This window comes from Phyllobates terribilis, unplaced genomic scaffold (genome assembly GCF_046119375.1).
Source record: "Phyllobates terribilis strain yellow unplaced genomic scaffold, ASM4611937v1 Scaffold_2__4_contigs__length_985480577, whole genome shotgun sequence".
Taxonomy (NCBI): domain Eukaryota; kingdom Metazoa; phylum Chordata; class Amphibia; order Anura; family Dendrobatidae; genus Phyllobates; species Phyllobates terribilis.
This window is the reverse complement of record NW_027362762.1, coordinates 157,906,009-157,933,984: the sequence shown is the minus strand read 5'-3', so window position 1 is coordinate 157,933,984 and position 27,976 is coordinate 157,906,009. Positions and strand designations below refer to the sequence as shown.

At 46.3% G+C, this 27,976-nt stretch overlaps 1 protein-coding gene across 1 annotated transcript; it reads right to left on the bottom strand.

Annotated features, from left to right (window-relative positions):
- Positions 1–17,990: 17,990 nt before the first annotated feature.
- LOC141244844 (uncharacterized) lies at positions 17,991–27,767 on the bottom strand. Its single transcript, XM_073669019.1, has 2 exons — positions 27,700–27,767; positions 17,991–18,438 (listed from the first exon to the last, which is right to left on the bottom strand). The coding sequence occupies exons 1-2, from the start codon at positions 27,765–27,767 to the stop codon at positions 17,991–17,993; spliced, it is 516 nt and encodes a 171-aa protein (XP_073525120.1).
- Between the last annotated feature and the right edge of the window lie 209 nt (positions 27,768–27,976).

Below are 27,976 nucleotides of genomic sequence, written 5' to 3'. Positions count from 1 at the left end.
TTACCAGGGCGCATGGTAGCAGCCAAACTAGTGAGGAAGGTGCAGGAGCCCAGGAAGAAGTGGAGGACGAACTGATGAAAGACTCATCAGATGAGGGAGACCTTGATCACATTTCTGTTGTGCGAGGTTGGGGGGAGAGGACAGAGGAAGGAAGCATGATTGTTACCTCGCCACCAACACAACAGGGACTTGGTGCTCCTGGATGCGCAACACACATGAGTGCCTTCTTGCTGCACTACCTGCAACATGACCCTCGAATTGTGAGAATTAGAAATAATCCTGACTACTGGGTTGCCACACTGTTAGATCCCCGGTACAAAAGTAAATTTGCAGAAATTATTCCTGCCATAGAAAGGGATGCACGCATGCAGGAGTATCAGCAGAGACTGTTGCAGAATCTTACATGTGCTTTTCCACAAAACACCAGTGGTGCACGTAGTGAATCTCACAGTTCCAACTTGCCAACCGTGGGACCGTCAAGTGTTCAGCACTCAAACCATAACAGAACCACAGTATCTGCTGGTAACATCAATTTTGCGCAATCATTTCACCACTTTTTTAGCCCATCCTTTGCAAGGCCACAGGAGACAAGAAGTCTGACACATAGTCAACGCCTAGAGACGATGGTACAGGAGTATCTCCAAGTAAACATTGAAGCCATGACTGTGTCACTGGACCCTTGCTCTTTTTGGGCTTCCAATCTGGATAAATGGCCGGAGCTAGCCACTTACGCCTTGGAGATCTTGTCATGCCTCGAAGCCAGCGTTCTGTCTGAACGTGTGTTCAGCGCTGCTGGTGGTGTGCTGACAGATAAGCGCACGCGGCTCTCCACTGATAATGTAGACAGACTCACGTTCATAAAGATGAACAAATCATGGATCCGAAACGACTTTTCTACCCCTGTGTCATCCTGGGGAGAGTAAAAGATGGATGATTGGTTAAAATCACCCTACCAACCGTTTTAAGCTTTCAAATTACTAATCATGTTTATCTGTATCTTGGCTGGAAAATAATTTGGGCTTTGTAGCAGTGTGCAGCACTGATTCTATTAGGCCATCTATAATAAGCTCCACCAGATTTAAAATTACTAATCATGTTTATCTGTATCTTGGCTGGAAAATAATTTGGGCTTTGTAGCAGTGTGCAGCACTGATCCTATTAGGCCATCTATACTAAGCTCCACCAGATTTAAAATTAATAATAATTTTTAGCTGCATCTAGCCCGGAAAATAATTTTGGGGCTCCGAGATGCGCAAGACACATAAGTGCCTTCTTGCTGCACTACCTGCAACATGACCCTCATATTGTCAGAATTCGAAGTAATCATGACTACTGGGTTGCCACACTCTTAGATCCCCCAAACTTTTCGATCAACCTTTTCATTTTAATAAAGACCAAAAAAATGGTCATTTTTGAAATTATAAGCATTAGCAGTTTATTAGAAACTGAAATCAAACAGTTTTCAACTCAAAACTTTATTCTAAGTGATGTTACATTTTCACATAGGACCCCTTGTTCGAAAGGAGCTTCTGAACTCTCTCGTCCATTGAATTTGTCAGGTTTTGGATGGTTTCTGCTTCAATTGTTTTGCATGAGGACAGAATACCCTCCCAGAGCTGTTGCTTAGATGTGAACTGCCTCCCGCCATCATAGACACTCCTTTTGATGATGCTCCAGAGGTTCTGAATGGGGTAGAGGTCAGGGGAGCATGGGGGTCACACCATAAGTTTGTCCCCTTTTATGCCCATATCAGCCAGAGATGCAGATGTTTTATGTGCAGCATGAGATGGTGCATTATCATGCAAAAAAATGATCTTGCTGTGAAATACACGGTTCTTCTTCTTGAACCATGGCAGGAAGTGCTGTTTGAGAAAATCCACATACATTATGGAGTTCATCTTTAGCGCCTTCAGGGATCCTAAAGGGGCCGACAATCTCTCTCCCCATGATTCCAGCCCAAAACATTACTCCACCTCCTCCTTGTTGGCGCTGTAGCCGTGTTTGCGTGGGGTGTCCATCAACCAGCCATCCTCCACTCCATCCATCTGGACCATCGAGCGCTGCACGGCACTCATCCGTGAACAAAACAGTTTTGAAATCAGTCTTCATGTAATGTTTGGCCCACTGGAGCCGTTTCTGCTTGTGTGAAGTGGATAGAGGAGGTCGACAGGATGGTGTACGCACAGCTGCAAACCTCTGAAGGACCCTGCATCTTGTTGTTCGGGGGACGTTGGAGGCACCAGCCGCTTCAAAAACTTGTCTGCTGCTATGACAAGGCTTTTTTGCCGCTGCTCTTTTAACCTGACGTAATTGCCTGTAGGAAAGAGTCCTCAATTTGCCCTTATCAGCACGCACACGTGTGTACTGTGAATCAGCTACATACTTCTTGATTGCCAAGACACTTCATCCTGATCATCGCACAATGTTGATTGTAGTCATGCCTTGACCTAAACACTCCACAATTTGTTGCTTCTCAGCAGCCGACACATCCTTTTTCTTTCCCATTTTGGCAGAAAATGTAGGCTGCTTAATAATGTGAGACAGCCTTCTTAAGTAGTCTTGCCTTTCATTGGACACACCTGCCAAACTAATTAGCACAGGTGTCTGCAATTGCTTACAGTGATATAAAGAGCCCTGACACACATCACCATCAATGAGTTTAACTGACAAACAAACAAATTCTTCCCTTATCACTCCTAAACACTTTTTGCATAATAATTTGGAATACAGTGTACATGTGCTTTTCCACAAAATACCAGTGGTTCACGTAGTGAATCTTACAGTTCTAACTTGCCAACCGTGGTCTGTATGGAGTTGTTCAATAAAGGGCCCAAAATTAAGATAACATAGATGGGAGAGGTCTCTATGAATAGGAATTCCTAAGTATTTGATACCCTGTGAGGGCCAGGCAAAGGGAAAGTTGGACTGGATGGAATCCTATATGGATTTGGGGAGGGAGACATCGAGGGCCTCAGACTTCGCTGCATTGATTTTAAAATTTGACCATGTAACAAAGTGATCTATTTCAGCCATAACAGCATGGATGGATATATGTGATTGAGTGATATATACTAGGACATCATCAGCAAATAGAGAGCACTTGTACTCGGTGCCTCTCACCTCAATCCACCTAATATTGGGGTTATGGCGAATTGATGAGAGCAGGTGCTCCGTCACTAGGATGTATAAGAGAGGGGACAGAGAACATCCCTGCCTTGTCCCATTGGTGATTGTGAAAGGTGATGAAAATGTTCTGACGCGCCCCCTGGGCCTTGGGACACCCGGAGCCGGACCCTTTTTGGTGGATGCTGGTGGTTGTAGTCTCCGTGGCGGCGACCCGGTTCCGTGGCTCAGGGCGGTCAAACCAGTGGCGGAACTATTTATGTGGTTTTGATGTTTAAATGTCCGACTACGCCACCCGTGGATTGCGGTCAGAGTGAACCGCCGCTCCAGGGCAGACCGCTGAGGCTGGTGTTGTGGGTGCAGCAGAGCGTAGCATAACTCCCCACGGGAGGAGTATAGCCTCAGGGCAGTGTATGCGGAGGATGGGGGTGATGGTGCAGGGCAGCAGCAGTAACGACACGGAGTCAGTGATGCAGTCCAGCGCCTTTACTCACAGTTCTTATTATCCAGACCACGTCTGCAGGTAACGGCTGCCCACGTCGTACTGTGCTCACCAGGTGAGGGGCTCAGACAACTCCCAGATAACTTTGGAGCGCTTCACAGGACCCCCTTTGTGTGTCCTTTGTCTGGCCTTTCTTACCAACCCTTCTGTCCGGCTGCCTCGGGCCTCCTCTTGGTAAACTTGGCGCCAGTTTCCCTGACCCTATGTGGTGCCTTCCTAGCGGGTGTAGCGAGGGGCTGCGCCACATAAAATGTCACAGCCTCCTGTTTCTAGCTGAGGGTCGTTTCCTGCCTCCACTAGTTTCGGGGACCGGTCTCCCCCTTTGGCCTGACCCCTCCACGCAGGTGGATTCGGGCATGCGGTGGCGACTCGCCCGTCCGCACCCCTGGGATCCCTTCGTTCCTCGTTCCTGGAGCCTTCTCCGCTCCTCTTCCTTCCTTCTCCCTCTTCCAGGCCTGGGCCTCTGTTACTAGGCCTGCCTCCGGAGCAGAGCTCATGCAGAGCCCCTGCTCCCTGCCACTTCTGCTCAGACTTCTCTGCACTGAACTAAGATGGTGCCCACCTTTTATACTCCCTTCTCAATGCACCCAGGAACTGCTTCCTCCCTGCTCCTGCACTACAGGGTTCCCCTTCCTCAGTGTTCCCTCCCCCGACTCCAGCCAGGGACAGGGACTGTCGTACCCATCTCAGGGGCATATTGGTCGCCCTGCCCCACGGCAATGTGGTGTAATGCATGCAGGTGTCGGGTCCTGATCCACACTCCATCCTTACCTGAGAGTGAGATATCACACCTCTGGGTGAGGTGCAATACCTCTGTAGCAACCGAGCCCTCAGGGTAATACAGTTCCATTTATCTTCAGCCTAGGTGACGTATTGCGATACAGGGCCGTGATTTTGGCTATAAAAGGGTCCCCTAGACCCCTACCCCAAGCTTTTTAAGAGAATCATATATGGCGTGCCAGGAGACTCTATGGAATGCTTTCTCAGCATCCAAAGAGAGTATCTAATTACAAATTTTTAACTGCATCTAGCCCAGGAAATACTTTGTGCCTAGTAGCAGTGTCTGCTAGTCAGCGGATTATCCCGGCTGTTAAGCAAGCTACACCACCTGTAGTTTTGACACTTAATTTTTTCAAAGGAAATGCTTCGGGACCACGGGATACTCAGTGAAGAGCATCAGGAGGCACCCCAATGCATAGGGGCTGGGACTGGCAGTAGGATGCCTTGCGGTGGACAGCTGAGCTCGATCCTTATAAAAGCTTTTTAACTGCAGCAGCTTTAGTGGACGCTACTGGAGCTGGAATTACGCGGCTGCTGGCATGAGACTTGCCCTCCAATAGATCCTTGTAAATGGATTTAAAGTGTATTCATTCAAATTAGAGAGACAATTTAAATTAAAAAGCTTAGAGCTGCCTCCACCACAGGGGGACTCGCTCGACCCACCAGCGGACAGGCACCAGTATTGGGAGAGGGGGGCTGGCCATCAGGGTTCACCGCGGCTCTGGCACAAACCCGGCGACACGGAGGTGGCACGGGCAGGAGCGGACTGAACGTGTCGGCTTCTCACTTTTTGGATTTTAGAAGGGCATGACATGCCTATATCTGTGTCTCCCCCTCCTTTTACTCCTCCACCTCTTTTCTTTTCGCATGACTATATGTACTTGTCACTTTTCCATGTGTTAGTTGTGTCTTCTGAGCAGTTTGTCAGCTTTTGGACACCTTTGAAGGTGTTTTCTATGTGTTTCTATGTGTTTTTGTTTGCCTGCCATTGCTTTTAACGGTGTTCGAAGGTGTTCGACGAACCGAACCGAACTCGAACACTATGGGGGTGGCTCAACACTAGTACTCAGGACCTATCTACCTATACCATGAAAGGCAGAGAAGGCACCAAAGAGAACAACCCTTAATATACTATGAGGCGATGTAAGTCTTCATTCATAGATCAGTATTTTTATGTCAAAACCAGGAGTGTCTCCAAAACACAGAAGTGTTAATCTTTCAATTATAGTCTTTCACTGTAAGTGATTTTGGCATACAAACACTGATGCAAAAATACTAACGTATGAATGAGTCCTTACAAAGTTGCTGAAAAGGTTACTGTTACTTTCACAATATTTCCACTAGATGTCACTGTAACTGCATTCTGCCTACTAGATATGTGACTCCAGATTTCTTTGGCATTGGTACTTTCTAACTTCCATACTAGCCAAAAGCTTTTTTTTTCATCAGGTTGCAGTGTGTTTTAATCTGTAGTCTAGGTAATCCCATATGAGCCAAAAGGCTAAAAATATTCTTTACTGATATAATGCATCGAGTAGTCGAGTCCAGGCTGATTAGATCAAAGGATTACTTAGACTATATTAGGATATTGAGGAAGAATCCCTTTTCAGACCACATCACAGTCAAGTTGATATTGCAAACTTTGCTGTGGATTATGCATATTTCAATAAAGGGGGTGATATCTGCACTATTTCTGCAAGGAACTCCTAGAGCGATTTATCAAAAGACTGAATATTTAAGAACTGTTGCAGACAAAAGTCAGTGGGCATCATGTTTTATCAGAGAAAGCTTTAAAGTCACTTTTTTTGGAGCATGCTTATATTTTTTATTCTTTTCTTATGGCTATGGACTTTAAGAAAGTTTCTCAAAATGTCACACGGTGTGTGACATATTTGGGGAAAAATTTAAACTAAGAATTTATATGTAAGTAGAGTAAAAGAAATGCCTTATGATCAGCGACATTCAAGTAGAGAGACAGCCAATGACAGGAGATGTCAGAAAGGCATATTTCTGTTATGGTATAAAGTGAAAATAAGTAAATAAAAATCTGAATTGTATACAGTATATCTACAAAATGCCTTATATTTTCCACAAAAGTCCTTAAAAAAATCACAATAATAAAAAAATTAAAAATTATCTTCTAGTATATGTATATCAATAACCTTAAAGGGGTTGTCTGACCTTAGAGTGACTGCAGATTTGTAGCCTATGTGACTGCAGGCGTGAATCCTCTCATACTGTGCAGTGTGAGGATTCTCCAGTGGACATGACCGCAAGTATATGATTAGAATACATGCGGTCACACACCGACTAGATGGGCGCAGCCTTGCTCATTGCAAGTGTATTAAGCGAAGCCAGACATAGTCTAGTCGGAATGTGGAGAGAAAAATGCAAATCGCATATTAGTGGTTACATGACCACCCGCTCTCAGCGCCAGCACCAGAGAATCCTCACAGCGCACAGTGCGCGCGATATCAGGCTTCACAAACCTACAGTCATATACTGTAGATATACGAAAACTTGGCAATGGGAGAGCACTCTCCTTACATAGCAGTGGACACCACTGCTCACTTCATTGCGCTATTCAAGCAGTACTCCCTTATCCAGCGGACTCATGAAGGTCAAATTGTAGACCTTGTATCTGGATAATACCACTAATAAAATTTCACCATTATTTATCACATTTGAGTTGCAAGTTTTTGTATGCTTTGATGGGATTGGATCCTACTTGTGCACCACCCTCCAGAAGTACTGTGTTTATCTTCTTATTGTAGTCATATAGCGTGACAGCAAACTTATAGGCTAAGGCCGGACAAACCGTTTAAATCATTTGCCTTTAACCCCTTTCTGTCAATGTACGTAATAATGCGTTATGGACCAGGTATGTATTATTACGACATGGCGATCGCTGCCGGGTGTCAGCTAGTTCTGACAGCTGACACCTAGCACTCAGTGACAGCAGCGGTGCCCGCACTGCTTCTGGTACTTTAACCCGCTAAATTGTCCAATTTCTCTTGCTTCCCTTGTAAACATAAAAAAATTGGGGCTAAAAGATAATTTTTGTGAAAAAAAAAGTGTTGTTTTTTTTATTTTCACGGCTCTACGTTATAATCATTGGTGAAACACTTGGGGGTTCAAAGTGCTCAACATACATATAGATAAGTTCCTTGAGGGGTCTAGTTTCCAAAATGGGGTCACTTGTGGGGGGTTTCCACTGTTTAGGCACATCAGGGGCTTCCCAAAAGCAACATAGCGTCCGCTAATTATTCAAGCTAATTTTACATTCAAAAATTCAAATGGCGCTCCTTCCCTTCCGAACCCTGCCGTGCGCCCAAACAGTGATTTTCTTCCACATATGGGGTATCGGTGTGTTCAGCAGAAATTGCACAACAAATTTTGGGGTCCATTTTTTCCTGTTACCCTTGCAAAAATAAAAAAAAATGGGTCTACAGTAACATTTTTGTGAAAAAAAGTTAAATGTTCATTTTTTTCTTCCACATTTCAAAAATTCCTGTGAAGCACCTGAAGGGTTAATAAACTTCTTGAATGTGGTTTTGAGCACTTTGAGGGGTGCAGTTTTTAGAATGGTGTCACTTTTGGGTATTTTCTGTCATAAAGGCCCCTCAAAGTCACTTCAAATGTGATGTGGTCCCTAAAAAAAAATTGTTTTGTAAATTTTGTTAGAAAAATGAGAAATCGCTGGTCAACTTATAATGTCCAAAAAAAAAATCTTGGTTCCAAAATTGTGCTGATGTAAGGTAGACATGTGGGAAATGTTATTTATTAACTATTTTGTGTGACATATCTCTCTGATTTAAGGGAATGAAAATTCAAAGTTTGAAAATTGCTACATTTTCTACATTTTTGCCAAATTTCCAATTTTTTTCACAAAAAAAGCCAGTCATATCAAATAAATTTTACCACTATCATGAAGTACAATATGTCATGAAAAAACAATCTCAGAATCAGTGGGATACGTTGAAGCGTTCCAGAGTTGACACTGGTCAGAATTGTAAAAATTGGCCTGGTCAGTAATGTGCAAACAACCTTCGGGGATAAAGGGGTTAAAAACTCAAATTGATAGATATTTTTAGCATAAAACTTCATAATGGTGTAATGCAGGGGTCAGAATGCAACGTGCAGAATCACAAATGAGGGCAGTCAAATAGCTATAAATAATTTATATGTGTATATATATTAAACAATGCTGACAGGGATTGCAACAGGGGTTAGTAATGAGAACAATAACAAATACTTATGAAATAGCAATAAATCCTTCTCTAAAATACTGTATCTAGCCCAAATATGGGATTAATCACTGAAGTCCATCGGTTCTGCAAATGGCCCTAGCGGGGGTCTCCGGTTATTCCCGCTAGGCCTTTAAGTCTTTCTCTGATAAAGTCAATTAGATCCCATTTGGCTTGTTCCACCTCACCCGTCACCCTCCCAACCTGATACTCTAAATCCGATTGTTCCCGGTACCGTGAGGGAGCGGTTGAAGTGACAACCCTGTTCAGTGATGACACTCGTCGGCTTCTGCTGCCGTGATCTCTCCGGCACAACTCGTTTCTAGTAGTACTCCCTCCTTACCTGAGAGTCGGGTACCACACCTCTGGGTGAGATGCAGTACCTCTGTGGCGACTGAACCTGCCGGGGCGCCACATAACCCCCCGTTAAACACAGCACGTCCGCAGGCTGGAACAGAGTAAAAACACAGGTGTTTTAGACATACAAAATTTTTAGATGCATCACATAGAAGAACAATATACAACTTTTTCTTCCCTTTATGGGAGGCACTTTCCTTGAACTTTACATGTTTCTATATAAAACTTTTTTTTTTTTTTAAGTAACATTTTTCTTCACACATAAAAACATTTTTCAGCAGGCTACAGTGAGATCCCTAACCGGGTGTCCATCTCACTGGTGAAGGTGCAAAGTAGGGGGACCCATCCACAACAAACCCCCAATGTAGGCCCTGGGCGTGGCTGCAGGGCATAGGTGATCCACCTGTTGAACCACGTCTTCGGCCACGCCAAACGGGGTTTTTGTTCGGTGGTCTTGATAAAACCAACAAGAAGCACCTTAAGAAGTGCTAACTATTTACACATTAAAGTTTTTGGCTGTTCAACGTCCACAACCTATAAGTCCTTTGTACCTTAACCGGGTACACTAAACAAACAATAACGGTTTAAACACATTAAATGATTATCAATACCCTTCCGGGTAACTATTTACAGTTTGTCAACTTTTAAGCAGTGCAGTTCAGTAGTGGTGCTCCCTCCGGGGGAACATTCGTCCACCACTAGATGGCCCAGCCGGATCATTAGCTCTAGATGGCAGGGGTACGTTCTCCTCCTCTCTACACACATGTAGGGCATACCACCCACGTTCTCCATGGTGACGGGTGTAGGTGACTCTGTCTCTAGGGTACTTAGCTGCAGAAGGAGCAGAAGTTGCTTGTGGACGGCCAGGTTCAGGGACACCAGAAGTCAGGGGCATGTCCTCCGTGCTCGCCTTCTGCACATCAAGCGCGTACCACCTCCTCTCTCCTGAGTATTGTGGTAACCAGGCCGCTCCTGTGATGTATGGCATAGACAGTGGCATTATGAGGGCTGCAGCAGCACCCGCTGTCGGAGCTTCTCCTAAGGTTGGCATCTTTCTTCCCTCCTAGTTCACCCTTGCCAGGGTAGGACTCCGGATGCTTATGTTGTCGCTCCTTGCACAGCCGGTCACCGAGACTTCTCTGCTGGTCACTGTACAGCCGCACTCTTGCTGCTCAGCTTCTCACACTTGTGTTGTATTCACAGAGCTGCAGCAGCTGGGATCGTCGGATGGGTGTATGGATCACACAGCACAGGGCTGCAGCAGATGGATGGATGGGATCACACAGCACAGAGCTGCAGCAGCTGGGATGGATGGGATCACACAGCCCTCTGCAGGGGGAGGCGGCAATCTCCCCCCTCAGTCTGATGCAAAGGGGAAGGCTGGCACCTTTCAGCCTGAGTGACAAACAACTCTGGTACAGTCTATGCAAGTGGGAGGGGCCTATTTTGGCACTGTTTCTGAGGCTCCGCCCACAATGTGACACCCCACATATCATTAACTCCGTATGTGCTACAGTAATGGCTGCAGTTCATACAGTTATACACAGTCTTTGTGGAACACAGGACCCGTTGCAACGGGTCGGTTCATCCTGTTCGTGACGCCAAGTATGACGCGCCCCCTGGGGCCGTGGGGTACTGGGTCACCAGGCCGGTCGATGCTGGGAGATGTCATGGTGGCAGTGACCCGGTCCATGACCCAGGGCGGTCAATTAAAGGGAAAGTAAAAGCGGAATAAAGTTTTTAGAGATAATGTTCGTGACGCTACCTGTGGTATGCGGCTATATGGGGCCGCCGCTGCGGTGCAGATTACTGGAGCTGATGGTGACGCAGCAGAGTTGGTTCAGCTCTCCACAGGTAGAGCTAAGCTCCCGGGCAGGATATAGTGATTTTATGAGGACATAGATGTCGGTGCAGTGTAGTGCAGGGCTGATGATGGCGCAGCAATTATTCGAGGACACAGTGTCTTCAGGTTTTACTCACAGTTGTTCAAGACTCCAGGTTACAGTTATCGGTGTGTAACCGCCCACGTCGTCCTGTGTCCTCCAGGGTAGTGATCCAGCAATCTCTCAGGTACCTCAGGAGCACTTAAACGGGACCCCATTCTATGTACCTTTCCCGGTCGTCTCACTGCACTGGCTCTCGCCCTCCTGCCCTGTGCCTCACAATCAGTGTCCCAAGCCAGTGGCCTCGGGCCCTGTCGAGCGACGTGCAGTTCTCTGGACCCTATGCGGCCACCTTTTCGGCAATGTAATTGTGGTTGTTGGCTGCAGCACCTTAAAAATGCAGCAGCCTCCAGTTGTCTAGCTGAGCCTGGTTGTTCTCCACGAGTTCTGACCCGGAGGAGGATGGGCCCAGCGGTGAAGATTCATCTCAGGATTGGAGGTAAGGTGAAGACGAGGGCGCGCCACAGAGTAAAGTCCGGCCCAGTGAGTATCAGTGTACCCAGGAAGGAGGCACGGCTGAAGGCTGAGCCGCTGAGAGTGATGCCTGATGTGGGGGTTGCATCAGAAATTCAGCCTAGGAAGAGGCAGAGCCAGACGAGCAGGAAGCACATCATCGGGGAGCGACAAGCGCTATTTTCTTCTCAACGCATGAGAGGTGAGAAGCTGAGTGGAAAGCCCCGAGCGACGATGGCACATGGCGGTCGAGACTCAAGTGTGCCCCATGACTACCGGCCTATGGATATTAACAAGGCAGAAATGGACGCGGAGGAGGAGATGCCCTCTGCTTGGGGAGAGAAAACCCCTGACATTGCGGTGGCGATGGAGGCCCGAAAAGTGGTGGACCGAGGCCGTGGAGAGGCCATGCAAACAGCTCTGGTGGTCCGTGAGTACCATATGGACAGCTGGGGTGATCAGAGTGTGCCAAAGAAGGCATGAATGAGAATTGCTAAGACTGACAAACCGAGCTATTGTGAGTCGGGGTGGACCCCACCCAGTGAAAAGCGGGGCCAAGGCAGGCTTCAGGGGCCTGAAGAGATGGCTCCATTTGAGCGTTGTAAGCCGCAGGGAGAACAGCGGCGTGGAGTAATGGCAGGCCAGGTGGTCCAAAAGTTTAGAGTGACCAGCTATGGTCCCACTCAAGTGACCTGCGGGAACGTCACTTTGGCGGAAGGACACCCCAGGCCCAGTAGGCTCTCCGACCAACCCTGGAGATGGAGAGAACCACCCTTCCCCAATGCCTGGGTTGCCTTCATGAAGGAACAGAGGGAGGCCCAGAAGAAGTGAAGGGAAGATGGCTTAGTTTTGCAGGGACCCATCTCATACTGTTCAGGTGAGGCGACTGTGAAAATGTCTGCTATGGGCAAACTGCCCTGTTTTTCAAGTTGACAAGTGTTTTACATAAATAATCCAAGGGATTGTTGTTTCACCTTCATGGCCGGAAGGCCTGTTTGCTTCTCCTAAAAGGAATCGAAGGGATTTTTCAAGATACTCTTGAGGCGAGGTGGGCCTGTAGTAGCAGCAGATGGCTGAAGGTTGGTCTGCGCCTTTTTCTGCTGGAATTTACAGCACTGAGGCACACCTAGAGGATGGGCATCCTCTGATACTAAGAGACTTGCGGCCAAGTGGGAAGAACCGGTGACCCCCGCTAGGGCCAAGAAGAAAGAGACTCTTGGGATGTTCCCTGTGACCGTGTGCCTTAGGATACAGCCCTTAAAGGAGATTGAGGGCTATTGGTGTTTTACCTGTCTTAATAATATGGACATGGACACTGTGTTTCCGGGGCCCTTAACCAAGAAGGGCCGGTCTCCACACAAGAAGAAGACTTCAGGACCAGACTTGTATTGAAATGTTTCAGTAATGTGATAAGATGTTCTAAATGTTAATATGTAATTGGTTGCTTAGTGGGGGAATGTAGTAGTGGGGAAGGATGTATCTTCCCTGTGGCACTGAAAGAGTTAAAATAGAATGTTCCTGGTAGTTAGATCTCTCTGAGCTGCAGTTAGGTCCAGTTAAGAGGTTAGCTGTGATAATCCAGCCAGTAGAGTAGAGGGAATCTAGTGCCATGATCGAGCATAGAATGTGTATAAAGCTTTGTTTCTGATATATTTCCTTGTGGGCTGTAGTATTGGTAATCAGCCACAAGATGCCACTGTCCAGGGTGCAGATGCCAGGTTGAGTCTGCCTGCAGAATTGCAGACAATGAAGGGGTTAATGGTCTGTGATGACAGCCCACAGAGAGTGGGCACATTAGTAAAATCTCTGCTTAGTTTCCAGAAGCAGGAAGTGATGAGTCAGAGTTTGGACAGAGAACCGTATGGGAAGCCTAAGTATAGTGGCTGCTAGGGCAGATGGGAACCCCATACCCCAGACAATAGGATCACCAGAGTGAAGATTCCCTATGCAAGAGTCTCCTTAGCCAGCCGCAGAAACTCAACAGAGGTATTGAGGACCCAGGGGCACATTCTATCTGCAGGCTGCAGAAGAAGCTATGACTCAAGGCTAGGACGTGGGTAGATATAGGATCCGGATATACTGTCACTGGTGAGGAAGATTCTCTAGGGCTAGAGAATAGAGCCACAGAGATGCTTCACTTAAAGAAGGAACCAGGGCTGAAGTTGTTTCCAGTACCTGTGAGAGAGATGACAACCTGTTGGGCCTTATCCATTATATCTTCTTGTAAATATTGTACATATTCCTCTTCCCCATGTAAAGTCCTAGTTATGGTTAAGAGCCTCGTGTCCTCTGAATTTATTGCTGCCCTGGTCCCAGAAGAAATGCCTGGAGACAGCCGCGACCGGATGGTCCGAAGTAAGCGGAGAGCATCACATACACTGCAACACATCAGAGGGAGGACACTCATTTTGTGTAGGGTGCCATGACGAGCAGGAGCTACAGCTCGCCCAGACTACCTCGCTGGGGCACCTTACAGTTATACTATGGGGCAGTGCACTTCAGAGATTATTTTCTCACGCCGATTCGGCATAAGAAAGCAATCGCAGCATGCTGCGAGTGGCACTGATATTCGTATCACGCACACCCATACAAGTCTAAATCCCTCAGTCTTAAATCACAGGTTCAGGTGTGACTTGAATGGAGGTGGAGCTTTGTGGAGAAAGTGGAAATTTTGAATTGAACCTGTTATTGATGGATCTTGGAAGTGGTAAGTATTCCTAGAAGTGTGGCTGACTTGCTTATGTTTAGATCTGCAGTGATAATTGTGGAAATGTTGTGGATCTAATGTACACATTCAGTGTGTATCCTGCACTTCCGTGATGTTATCACTGTGCATGTGTACGATATGTGCACTGCTCAGGTCTTGTGGGAAATGTTCTTTGCGCTCATATGACATGTACATTGAGATTTTCTCTAATGTGTCCAACATGTTTTGTTTTATAAAACATGTTACTTTAAAGTTGTTTCCATTTTAATATATTTATTCCCACAGGCTTGCGCTAGGGAAAGTAATAAAATAAGAATTACTCCTCCTCCCCGTATCAGGCAATACCTATCCACTACTGCTACTGCTGGTTTTAGTGGGGCCATGGCCTTACACTATCAGTATTTGGTCAGTATTTTTTCTCAGGAGCGGGAGCCAAAACCAGGTGAGGAACAGAGAAAAGGTATAATAGAAACAAATGCACCAATTCTACATTTATAACCCATTCCTGGTTTTGGCTCCCACTCCTGAGAAAAAATACTGACCAAATCCAGATAGTGGGGCCGTGGCCTAAAGGTTATAGAGGTGACATCATGACTACTGCACATGTGACTGCTGCAGCCAATCACTGAAGTCAGCATTATATGGCACAAACTGCAGAACCCAGTAATTGGCTAAAGTGGTCATATGACTTCTAGTAGTACACACAAACATGGATCTACACTCACAGTTACTTAATTAGCGCTGCTCTGTATGTAGACAAGTAGGTGTAAGGGCTCTGTCAAAGACAACAGCTGGGGGGGTCTCACAAGTCCCACCTCTTACACCAATTTTTACAGATAACAGCAGGGGGGAGTCATGCATATCCCACCGCTGTCACCACTTTGTCAGGGAGCAACTCTGCTGCCTCCAATCGTCAGGACAATTACGCAGTTGACTGAGTAATGGATGAGGACACGGCTGCTTCCACTATTAGGCTGGTTATTGGGGAACTCACAGTAAGCGTATGGTATATACTCCTCCGATTCCAATGCATGGAATATATATATACAGTATATACCAAGGTACGGTCACTGCCAACTCCACAATAACAAAAAGAACTACTAGCTGCCACCACCTATTGTTTATACAGGCCGATTGGACACCCGTTACAGGTAGTATATGGCTTCAGTGGTGTGGTTTACAGAGAGAGGAACAGAGCTATTACATTTTATATATTTAATCCAGAAAGGTAGGCAGTATATACAATTACATAAAATAAAAGGGATAACAAAAGAATACGACTAAACATAATGTCACAGAAAGGCTCAGAGCTTAGCCAAGGGAGATACTCCTTAGGAAAATGGACAGAACCCACAGCAAGCTGTACCTACAGGACTGACAAATGACAGAAACCCAAACTCTGTTTTTTATTAGATCAAGGTTACGCCCACAACATACCTTCCATTGGTGAGCTCATGTGGGGCTGGTTGTAGGATGTGCTAGATCTGTTAGAATTTTATGAGATCCCCAACTTACAGGATATTTTTGCCCCTTGAGGTCCCAGGTGGTAGATATTACCGTCATGTTTTTTATCACGATTTTACCTGTCTATATAGATAAAACATGGCTTGGATAGCACCATCCATAAGACCAATATTAAATTGGAGGTGTTCTGCCAGCCTTACGGTTATGTGAATGAATGCGTTATATTCGTACTTTCACTGCAAAGCTGAAAATATATCTCCCATAAATATCGGATCGATGCAAACACCAATATTCATCACTATCACTGTCTCCAAAATGACTCAGAATCGTGCTTTGATCAGAGAAAGCGCTATCCCTGGCAAGTGTATTTCCCTGCCTCTGCGTAAATGAATCTCAATGTTGGTGTCCTTTTTTCAGAACAAATCTCCTCTTGTTATCACCTGTTCACTTCAAGAGGCCCTTACTTCAATGGAGGTTGTAGTGTTAGCTGTTTCTCTCTTCCCCAGTTATAATTAGTTTTTCTCTTCACCAGCTATAATTAATTCCATATGTTGAATGTGGAGTCCTACTTCAATGGAGGTTAAAGTGTTAGTTATTTCTCTCTTCCCCAGCTAATATTAATCCCATATGTTCAATGTGTGAGTGATATGTTTCATCTCCAGAGATGTCTTATGGATTTTAATTTTTCTCTGAAACCTTCCCCTTTTAGAGGTGGAATGGGAGACTATCTGTAAATTAATCTTCCAAGCCCATCTCTCCGCTGGCATCCCCCTGGCGGGACAACTCATCAGCATTGCCATGTTTGCTATCCTTCTTGTGTTGAATGGTAAAATTCTACTGCTGTAGAGCAACGTGCCACCACAGCAGTTTACCATTTTTGCCAACCACCCAGTGCAGCCAGCTGAGAGGGCTGTGGTTGGTCACTATGGTTAAGTTGCGCTTGTATAGGTAGGGCTTCTGCAGGACCCACACTATGGCGAGACACTCCATAGGCCACTTCCTGGTGTAAGAGCTTACAGCTGAGGAACGTCACTGGAAGATGAATTGACATAATAATAATAATGATAATTTTTATTTATATAGCGCCAACATATTCCGCAGCACTTTACAATTAAGCGGGGACATGTACAAACAATAAATTCAATACAGGTGAGACACTTTAACAGTAACATCAGGAGTGAGGTCCCTGCTCGCAAGCTTACATTCTACAAGGAAATGGGGGGACACAATAGGTGGAAAGTGCTTGTTATATCAGGTCAGGCAATTATAATAAGTCGGGATTGTCATATAAAGCTGTATGATCTGGTCATCAGCCTGTATGTTTAAGTGCAGTACTCAATTACCGGGTGCAGTTATGTGCATGTGACGCACCCCTGGGCCTGTGTCGCACAGCGTTGCGCATGCAGGAGCTTACCCGGAGCCGGATCTGTTGAGGGTTGTAGTCTCGTGGCAGTGACCCGGTCCGTGCCCAGGGAGTCAGACTAAGTGGCGTTGTATTAGCGGTAGATGTTGGACGACTACGCCACCCGTTGAATGCAGCGAAGGAGCTGCCGCTGCAGGGCAGACCGCTGAGGCCGGTGGTAGGATTGTGCAGCGTGGTAGTATCACCCCCAACGGGAGGGGTATGGCCTCAGGGCAGCCGACGTGGATGATGGGGGTAGCAGGAATCACTCAGAGACGATGCGGTGTAGTTCAGGGTCTTTACTGGTGATAAAGATAGACCCTCCCGTAGTACTGGCTAGCGATCGGGGCCTGGTCAGTCCTTGAGCAGATGGGATCTCCCCTGGCCAGGCGGAGTTGTAGGCCTCCCAAACTGACTGTACTCTTCTGGCTACCTTGCTAGAGGCGGGTATAAGTAGCCCACGTCCCTGAGTGTACCGTGTGGTGCTCACCCGTATGGCCGGTGACTCGGGGCCTTCTAGTGGCGTCCGCTCCACGACGGCGGTGCTGGTCCCACGCGTGTGACCGTGCCTTCGGGTTTCTTGGCCAGAGGACCTGAAATCCCCTGCCTGACGGTTTCTGCTGCTGGGTAAAGATTAGTCCCCACAGCCTCGGACTCCGGGTCCGGTGATAGCTTCTCAGTCAGGGCGAGCTCTGCAGCTGCCAGCCCCTGACTCCTTATAGCACTGCTCCCACAGAGCTCCTGATGTTCTTCTCCTATATCTGCTGCTTTTCTCTGTCTCTACTTCTTCTCTACTCACTAACCCTGCCTCAGCCCCAGTTTTATATAGGGGAAGTCCTTCCCCTCCCAGGACTGTGCAGGAGGTGTGGCATGCATAGGATGTCTGACCAAGAGACCTCCCACCTGCTCTCAGACATAATATCTCTATCACTGTGGCAACCAGACCCCTGGGGTGTCACACATGGAGGGTATAGAGAAGGATGAACAGTGGGGGGCGGATTCTGAATAGTATTTAGGAGGGAACAGGGACATGTGTTTGAACTACAAACTGCTGAGTAAACTCCGGGGCTTGTATAACTGGGGAACTGGCAAGCGCAGCTGTCAGTGCTGTGAAGGACCATTCACAGTCAGCCGTGCAGTTAACTGTTTTCGGTAGCTTCTTTTTGGTGAGGTCCGTCAGAGGCTTAGGAAGGGCACTATAGTTGGGGATGAACTTCTTATAGTACCCTGCCATACCTAAGAAGGACATCACCTGCTTCTTGGTCTTGGGGGTAGGCCAGGAGGTGATAGCATCAACCTTCTCAAGCTGTGGTTTCAGAGTTCCACCACCCAGTTGGTGACTGAGGTACTGCACCTTCGTCAAGCCTATCTGACATTTTCCAGGCTTTATAATCAAACCACTGCCATGGATCTGCCTGACCACCTGCTCTAGGTGCTCCAGATGTTCCTCCCAGGTGGGGCTGAAGACAGCAATGTCATCAAGGTAGACAACAGCAAACCCGTCTAGTCCCTCGACCAGCTGGTTAACTAATCACTGAAAAGTGGCAGAAGTATTTCTCATGCCAAGGGGCATGACAAGGCATTCATGCGGTCTCTGAATGGGGTAATGAAGGCGAACTTCTCCTGTTTCTTCTTGGACATAGGAATCTGCCAGTAACCTCGACTTTGGTCCATGACTGTCAAATATCAGGCACTGGCTAAGCGTTCCATCAGCTCATCAATGCGTGTCATTGGGTACGTATCAGGGGCTTTGATGACATTTACCCTCCTGTAGTCCACACAGAAAAGGGTTGTCCAGACCTTTTTCAGGACCAGGACTACAGTCTTATGAATCTTAATTTTTCTCTCGTTCAGACAAGTGGATTATATGATCAATTGCTATCTGTATGCAAAACTGATAGCATACAGACAGCACACTGACCAATGGAAGTCAATAGTATAGATCACATGAACATTTTTACAAATGGTCCACGTATAAAAAATCTCAGCATGCATTATTACTAGTGATGAACGAGCACTAAAATGCTCATTGCTCGGGTCAAGCAAATCGTAATGCTCGAGTGCTCGACCCGAGTAACGAGCTCAATATAAGCCAATGGGAAACTCAAGCATTTTTCCGGTTGCCCCCACCTCGGAGGTTTGGAGGGTGCCTAAAAATTGGTCAAATCTATGGAAACAGTGCTCAAATGACGTGGGAACAGCATGGGGAAGACTCGTGGAAGCAGCCTGACTCCCAGGTCACTACTGTCAACAATGTTGTCAGAGTATTATGCCACTTTTCTGGACTGACAATTAATCATACAAAAACGAAGCAAAAATGGATTTTCCTGGAAAAAATGTTAAGGATCATTCTTTCCAGGGTAATGACTTGTATATATGGCAAAATAAATAACCAAAACCAAAAATACTCCTCCACACCTTGGGCTATGTTCACACGTAGAGTTTTTGATGCATTTTTGGACTTTTGCATTTCTTTCAACGGAGAAAAATACATTCACTAATAAATGTAATTTTAACATTTTACTACCTTATCTGGCCAGGTAGTGTGTGAGACATGATCAGACACATCCAGAATGAACACTCATTTACAGCTGATAATACAATCTAGCAACTGTCCCTATTTTAAAAGCAGCTAACAGCGTTATCAATAGGGAATATAATTTTTTTTTCAGCACGGAGTATAATACAATAATCCCTGACTAGATGCCTGTAAGACGCTATCCCAACTGCTATAGGTCACCCGTACACAAATCTCAGATAAGAGAGGTAATATAATACAATAGAAAATAGAATTTAACAGGCTCCGAAGAGATTTTTTTGGTATGTTGCACCACCAAACTGTGAAGGAGCGCAAGCAACCCTGTCTGTTCAACATTTTCTAATTACAGATCACCGTTAAAAATTATTAATCGGTCAACGAGTGCAGAGAAAATATCAAGTAATCACTGTGGAAGAGATGTATCCGACGACAATGAACAACACTCCTCTCCAGCTGATGATACCTTGCACCTGTCCCTATTGTAAATGCAGCTAACAGCGGTATCAATAGGGATTAGAATATTATTATTATTTATTTATATAAATGGATATAATTGATAAATTGATGCCATTGATTCCATGGTGCTGTACATAAGAAGGGGTTACATACCAAATACAGATATCACTTACAGTAAACAAAACTAACAATGATAGACTGGTACAGGGGGTAGAGGACCCTGCCCTTGCTGGCTTACATTCTACAGGAATGGGGAGGAGACAGTAGGTTGGGGGTTGCAGTAGCTCCGGTGTTCTTGAGGTGGCAGCAAGCAAGGTTAAGGCAGGCTGTAAGCTTGTCTGAAGAGATGGGTTTTCAGGTTCCGTCTGAAGGATCCAAATGTGGCGGATAATTGGACGTATTGAGGCACAGAATTCCATAGGATGGGGGATATTTGGGAGAAACTTGGAGGCGATCGGGTGAGGAACGAATAAGTGTGGAGGAGAGAAGGAGGTCTTGGGAGGACCGGAGATTACGTAAGGGAATATATCGGGAGATTAATTCAGAGATGTACGGAGGAGACAGGTTATGGATGGCTTTGTAGGTCAGTGCTAGTAGTTTGAACTGGATATGCTGGGCAATTGGGAGCCAGTGAAGGGGGTAGCAGAGGAGTAGCGAGGCGAGAGATGAACTAGTCGCGCAGCAGAGTTAAGGATGGACTGGAGGGGTGTGAGAGTGTTAGCAAATAGGCCACAGAGGACAATGTTGCAGTAGTCAAGGTGGGAGATGATGAGGGCATGCACAAGCAGTTTACTATATTTAGGGTTGAGGAAAGGACAGATTAGATTTTTTTTTTTTGCAGTATGCAGTTTAAGGCAATAATACCCGGCTGGATTGGTGTAATAAGCTATCCATACTGAGATGGCTCACCCATAAACAAATTTCAGACAAAGGAGGTAATATTGTAGAATTTAGAATCGATTTAAATTGACCTTCCCATTATTGAGGAGTGACTTATATGTTATAGCGTATATGTAATACCCCCGGTGGCACTAAAAACCATCTCTGACAAAACGCTATCGGCCAGGACCTCCAAGGCTTAGAGAGACCGTTCATGCCACGTGCCCAGCTTAGATACCCAAAAGTTGTAAGGCACAGAGGAATCGTGGAAGACAGTGCTATGGTCGCCAAGGTAGTTCTTCTGCATTTTCAAAAACTTTTCCCTCCTTGTCAGAGAAACCAGTGCATCAGGGCCTGGGTGCTGGGAGGGTCTGCGAAAACTGTCCCAGACCTTTGACAGCATTCCCCTGCATCTGCTTTGTTTCTCCCTCACCTGTATTCCTTGGTTGTCTAAGACACTGTGACTTCTGCTGCCAGCGTTGTCAGATGTTTTTTTTTAAATACTTCTTCTGCAAGGGTCATCTGGTACTGCAACATACAACATAGGAGTGGGTCTCCTATACTGTTATTGCATATACAGCAAGTTCAAGGGCAGCTCAAAATTAGGACGCACTCCAATGCCACTTTGAATAGGAATAGTGAAAGGCCTCAGTACTTTTTATTTTCCTTTCTTCCCTTCTTAATGAGTGGGTCTCCTATTCTGTTATTGCATATGCATCAAGTTCAAGGGCTGCTAAAAATTAGGACGCACTCCAATACCCCTTTGAAGAGACGTAGAGAAGGGCCTCATTAAAAAAAAAATTCTCTTTATAAAGGAGTGGGTCTCCCATACTGGTAATGCCCATGCCCTAAGTGCATGGGCTGAAATACATTTACCCCTGGGGAGTATACATGAACATACTGTATACATTAACATACTGTATAATATACAGAATGTTAGAGGTAAGCCTCGAAAAATAGTTCCTACGGGCATCATAAACACCCTTCAAAAAAGTATGTGCGTGTTGCATGATGGTCACCCTGTTGATATGGTGATGGAGGATGAGAAGAAGGAGAAGGAGGAGGGTGACATAAAATAGACAAAATAATGAATGGGAATAGACCCCCCAAAAATAACCAGTGGATTTGGCTTTATGATCCGCTGCTATCATCCAGTGGTGTCAAGAAGTAGAGATGAGTGAACATTTCTATGTTCGGTTTGGTTTACGATCGTCGAATTTGCAATATTCGTCAAAAAATCATCGAACATATCCGAACCCCATAGGATTCAATGGGAGGCAAAACCAAACGCATACACAACACCTTCAAATTGACCCAAAAGCTGCCAAAACAGATCAAATTTGGGGCAGACACCACCAAAGTGGCATCAATTTCTGTAGAGTAAAATAGTATAATTAGGACCGACACCTCTTCCACTACAGCCAACCCAGCAGACGGAGACCCAACCAGGAGTATTCACATTTCTAAAAATTTGTGGCAGACACCACCAAAGTGGCACCAATTTCAGTCGAGTGGAAATAATATAATTTGGACCGACACCTCTTACACTACAGCTAATCCAGCAGATGGAGACCCAACAGGAGTCTCCACATTTCCAAAAACTAGTGGCAGACACTACCAAAGCGGCATCAATTTCAGTAGAGTAGAAATAGTATAATTATGACCGACATCTCTCCAACTACAGCCAACCCAGCAGACGGAGACCCAACCAGGAGTGTTAACATTTCCCAAAATTAAGGGCTGACACCACCAAAGTGGTAACAATTTCACTAGAGTAGAAATAGTGTAAATAGGACCGACACCTCTTGCACTACAGCCAAACCAGCAGATGGAGACCCAACCAGGAGTGTTCACATTTCCAAAAATTTGTGTTAACACCTGCAGCAGCAACAGCAGGCACAGAAGCCATGCTAAAGATATCACAGACTGCAATTACGTGAGATCAATGCAGCACACTAAAAACTACGACATCGCCTAGTCTGTACAGTCTGCGATTGGGGTGCAAAAGTCCTTGGAGATCCATAACTTGTTCATCTTGATGAAAGTTAGGTGTTCTACACTTTCAGGGAACAGCTGGCTGTGCTTATCTTTCAGGACACCACCAGCAGTGCTGAAGACACTTTCTGAGAGAACGCTGGCTTCCGGGCATGATAAAACCTCCAAGCCGTGACAGGTGACATCAGACCATTCATCCATTCTTGAAGACCAAAATGTAAAAGGGTCCAAACCCTCCCTAATGGTATTGATATTGAGATCTAGATACTCCTGCACCATCTTCTTCAGTCGTTCACCACGTGTCAGACTTGTACTCTGTTGTGCTGATGCACGAGCTTGTGTAAAAAATGTGTGAAAGTACTCACAGAAATTGCTCCTGCTACTTACACTGTTGCTGCTGCTAATGTTTTCGCATTGATGAATTGACGTGCCAGAGGTTGAAAGTCTAGAGCTGCGATGCGCACTGTGTGCCTCACTGCTGTCTTGTGGAAAACCTATCTTAAGGTTGTGTAAAAGCTTGTTTCGATACTCCAGTATTTCCGGGTCCCTTTCCAGGACGGGAAGTATCTGGAAAAATTTACTCTTATAACGTGGATCTAACAGAGTGGCAACCCAGTAGTCAGCACTATTTCGAATCCTAACTATACGGGGGATCATGTTGCAGATAGTGCAGCAAGAAGGCACTCATATGTCGGGCTCTTCCATGAGGTCCAAGCTCATGCTGTGTTGGTGGCTGGGTACCACTGATGCTTGTTTCCTCCGTCCCCTCCTGCCAACCACGAACAACAGAGAGGGGATGATTATCCTCTTCATCTCCTGACTGTTGCTCGCCCATCACCTCTTCCTCCTCCATTTGTTCCTTGGCTCTTGCACCTTAACTAGCAGTTTGTCTGGTATCACCAGCCCCCCTCAATCGCAGTAATCCACCCTCCCTCGGCACCCACCTGTGGGAAGACAGTTTGGAACTTTGAAACATTCTTATCCCTTCCACATCCTCCTCTTCCTCTGTGACCACCACCTCCTCCCGCAGGCTATTCAAAGTCTACTCCAGCATGTAGATGACCGGAATAGTGATGCTGATGATGGCATCGTCAGCGCTAACCATCTTAGTAGCAATTTCGAAACTGTGCAGAAGGGTGCAGAGGTCCTTAATCTGTGCGCACTCCATAAACGTCATATGCCCCACATCCGTACTGCCCAGGCCATATGTCATGACATACTGCGTAAGGCTCGCTGCTGCTGCCACAGTCGCTGCAACATGTGCAGGGTGGAATTCCACAGTGTCGACACATCGCATATCAACCTGTTAACTGGCATGGTCAAAGACCTCTGTATTGATGCAAGTCGATGACCTGAGGGGTACGAACGGCGGAAGTGAGCACATAGCTTCCATGCTTTCTGCAGCAGCTCATCCAGGCCAGGATAGTAGTGGAGAAATCGCTGTACCACCAGATTGAGGACGTGAGCCATGCAAAGCACGTGTGTGAGCATGCCTCGGCATAGGGCCGCCACCAAGTTCACGCCATTATCACACACGGCCTTCCCTGGCTCCAGGTTCAGCAGAGACAGCCATTGTTCAAACTCAGCCTGGAGAGCTGTCCACAACTCTTCAGCTGTATGACTGCGATCTCCATGGCATATTAATTTTAACACTGCCTGATTGCGGTGAGCACTGGCTGCGTAGAACGGAGGTGGTGAGGATTCGCTCTGCACTGTTGGAATGCGGGTCTCATTAAGGCAGAGGTTGAGTGCGCAGGTGGAGGCCCTAGAGGAGGTGGAGGAGGCAGAAGCAATGGAGAAAGTGTGAAATACAGAGGTTTGTTCTGCAACTTTTGGGGATTCCAAGACTTGTGGGGCAGCCCCTTCCCCGCCTGCTCCCACAGCCACCAGAGTCACCCAGTGCCCAGTCAGCGAGATGTAACACCCTTGGCCATGCTTACTCATCCCGGTGTCTGTGGTGAAATGCACCCTGGCAGACATAGATTTAGTCAAGGAATGGGTGATGTTGTCTGCGACATGCTGGTGTAGCCCAGGCACAGCTTTCTTTTAGAGAAGTAATGGCGACTGGGCAACTGGTACTGGGGGACTGCGACGGCCATCAGCATTTGGAAACCGTTCTTATCTATCAGGTGGAATGGCAGCATTTCCGTGGCCAACAGATTGGAGATGGTGGAGTTACAACCTCTTACCTTTGTCATGTGTAGGAGGAAACAATCTTTTACGTGACCACAACTGCAGGTCCAAGAGCTGGCTGCAGTGCTGAGAGAGGGCAGAGTACGGTGTATCGGACAAACTGCTGGATCGTGAATGAGGTGCAGGCAGAGATGTTACGGTGGATTGATAAAGTTGTGGGTGCTCGCTCTCTGAGATCGGTCAAAAACAGTAGGCATGTTCGCTTCCATTACAGCTAATGGGCTCTCACTCATCCTGACTAGAGCAGGTAAAGAACCGGAGGCTCTGCGATCGGAGACCTGTGTGACAATACTTGACACTGTAACAGAGGAGGAGGAAGAAGCAGCAGATGCGGTGATGGAGCGGCTGATGGTTGTTGAGATCTGCTGGTCCGCATTTTATCGCAGTGAGATTGCCAGAGTAACACATGTTGATTGCGCATGTGAGGGTTCATGCATGTAGTAGTCAAATTATCACACTTTTTCCCTCTACTGAGTTTTTTTTTGAAAGTTGGCAGATAACGTGAGTTGGCTCATTCTTTTCGGTATCAAAAAAGACCCAGGCTAGGCAACCCTTGATGCCCCTGCAAGCTGCAGACCCGCGACCACTGCTGGCTACAGCCACAGTTGTGGCTAAGGGTGCTGTGTTCGTCGTGGTTGCATCACTCCGTGTCTGCGTCATAGGGCGCAACGTAACCTCTTCGTCTTCCTCCTCCACCTCCTCAGATGAGCTACTCAGCTGCGTGCCTCTAGGTTCACACCAAGTGGGATCTACAACCTCATCAACATCCTCTGTGCTATCCCTTTCCTCGCCCTGAGAGTCACCCTCCTTTTCTTCCTGCCCTGACAGCACAGTACATTCCGCGTGAGCCTCAGGTATTTGAGTCTCATCAAGATCACCTACCCCCCCCCCAGGGGTTAACGTCTGGTGATGAAGGGGGACAGGATGCTGCTCAGATCCAACCTAAAAAAATTTTGGGCATCAGTCCAGATGATTTCCTACTTTTGACTCTGTGAATCTTTGGAGTACACTTCTGATGCCCATGGCATAGCAAGTGGGAACAGCTCTGCAGACTCACCCTTCTGTGGTTCTTTACAGTCACTTGGGCGGTTGCAGAGTTGTGACTCGGGGAGAAGCAAGGGTAATTGGGGTGCTACCTTTGTGGACTGTACTGTGTGTGATGATAAGGTGGAGGAAGAGGAGGAGAGGCCACTTGAAGCAGAGCTTGCAATCCACTGGAGCACATGCTCTTTCTGGCCCTCATCAACAAGGCATACCACTGTGCGACTGCCAAAGAAAGGGAGTGGAGTAGCCAGTAACAGAAGTTGTCAGTTGTGTTTGGATAGGACTTGATGGTGTTTGTTCACCAGTGCTTTCACTAACATTATCACCTACCCCACGTAAACCTTGAACACCAAGCCTACTTCCCTTTCCACCACGACTTTGCTTTTTCCCACTCAAGTTGCTCAGAGAGTGTGGTAGACGCACGCTATTAGCAACAAAAAATTTGATTTTCTACTCTGCACAGCTCTGCACACAGCTGAATCTCAGCAGCACTAAATGATAAGGTGAGATATGGCGTGCTGAATCACGTTAGCAACTGAAAAAAATAGTTTTTTTTACTCTGCATACAGCTCTGCATATAGCTGAATTTCACCACCACAAAATGACAAGGTGAGATATGGCGTGATGTATCACGTTAGGAACAGAAAAAAATAGATTTTTAAAGGTGTACTCATGCATGGAGTACAATAGAAGCTGTGCACAACAGACTTCTATGAAATGTGCCCTGCTGTCTTTGTCTGGACCTCACTAATGGCACAAGAAAAAAAAAATCTGCTGGAAGGTCGATTTCACAGCCACACAGGACACTAGCTATCTAAACTGTCTGACTTAGAAGCAACCGCCTACCTAACTAGCTAAAATCTCTAATGAATCCAGGAGAAGACCAGGAGCATCTTCTCTGTGCTGTTCCACTGACAAAATGGAGCTAAATCAACATGTCTGCTCTTTATATAGAGAGGGACATGTGATTTCAGCAGTCAATAGCACAAGGCACAAGCCCTTGTGTCTGGACATTGTGGATGGTTCCTGCGCCCTGACTGGCTAGCCATAATTGCCACACATAAAGTTAGGGGAAAAAAAAATTACAAGCACACCGCTTCTCTGAGCTCTCCTCACCCCCTCCCCTCATCAAACATGTCCCCCCTGCCCATAATACACCACCACCACTATCCTTGCCAAAGTGCTAGAAATACTTTAGTGGCAATGCAACAATTTCCCGCACTTTTACTGACTTTTTACCGAATTTTGCCGATTTTAAGAAAAAATGCTCGTGTGCCCGATCATGAATCCTAATGTGCCAAATTCGTGCCGAATTTGAAATTGGCGATCGTTTTTTGAACATATTGGCCCATCTCTACCAATGAAGCGCAGCATCTGAAACATAACCCAAGTTCACTGAGGATGTTTTTGCGCTCCTGTATGGTTTTGAACCTAAATCCTCTGCACTATTCAGTGAGTGTGGTTTTTATGATTGGGACATTCATGTTTGAAAGACTTGCCTCCTGACATGGTAGTGTATTGTTTACCGGTAGATACTGCAGGTGGCGGCAGGTTAGTATTTCTAACGCTCACACTGTTGTTAAAACCTCTGTGTTTAGGTGTGACGCTTTCATACCTTGTTGATGATGCTGCTGGAGCTGCAGTTTTAGACTTCAGGAAATCGAGGCTGAGGTTGTTCCTCATCTGGCCCTATTCATCGATGAACCTGCAGAAATGGGTAAATGCAGGAAAAGTGACATTGTGTGCTCTTTTATATCTTGAGACCCGCTCTGCCGACTTCTCTTGCAAGCTGTGTGGCAGGTTTATGACGATTTGGATCACTCCATGGGCAGTGTCCAGATAACACAGTCCAGACAAACGAGGGTCTCTTTTTGCAAGTTCCAGTTCCATGA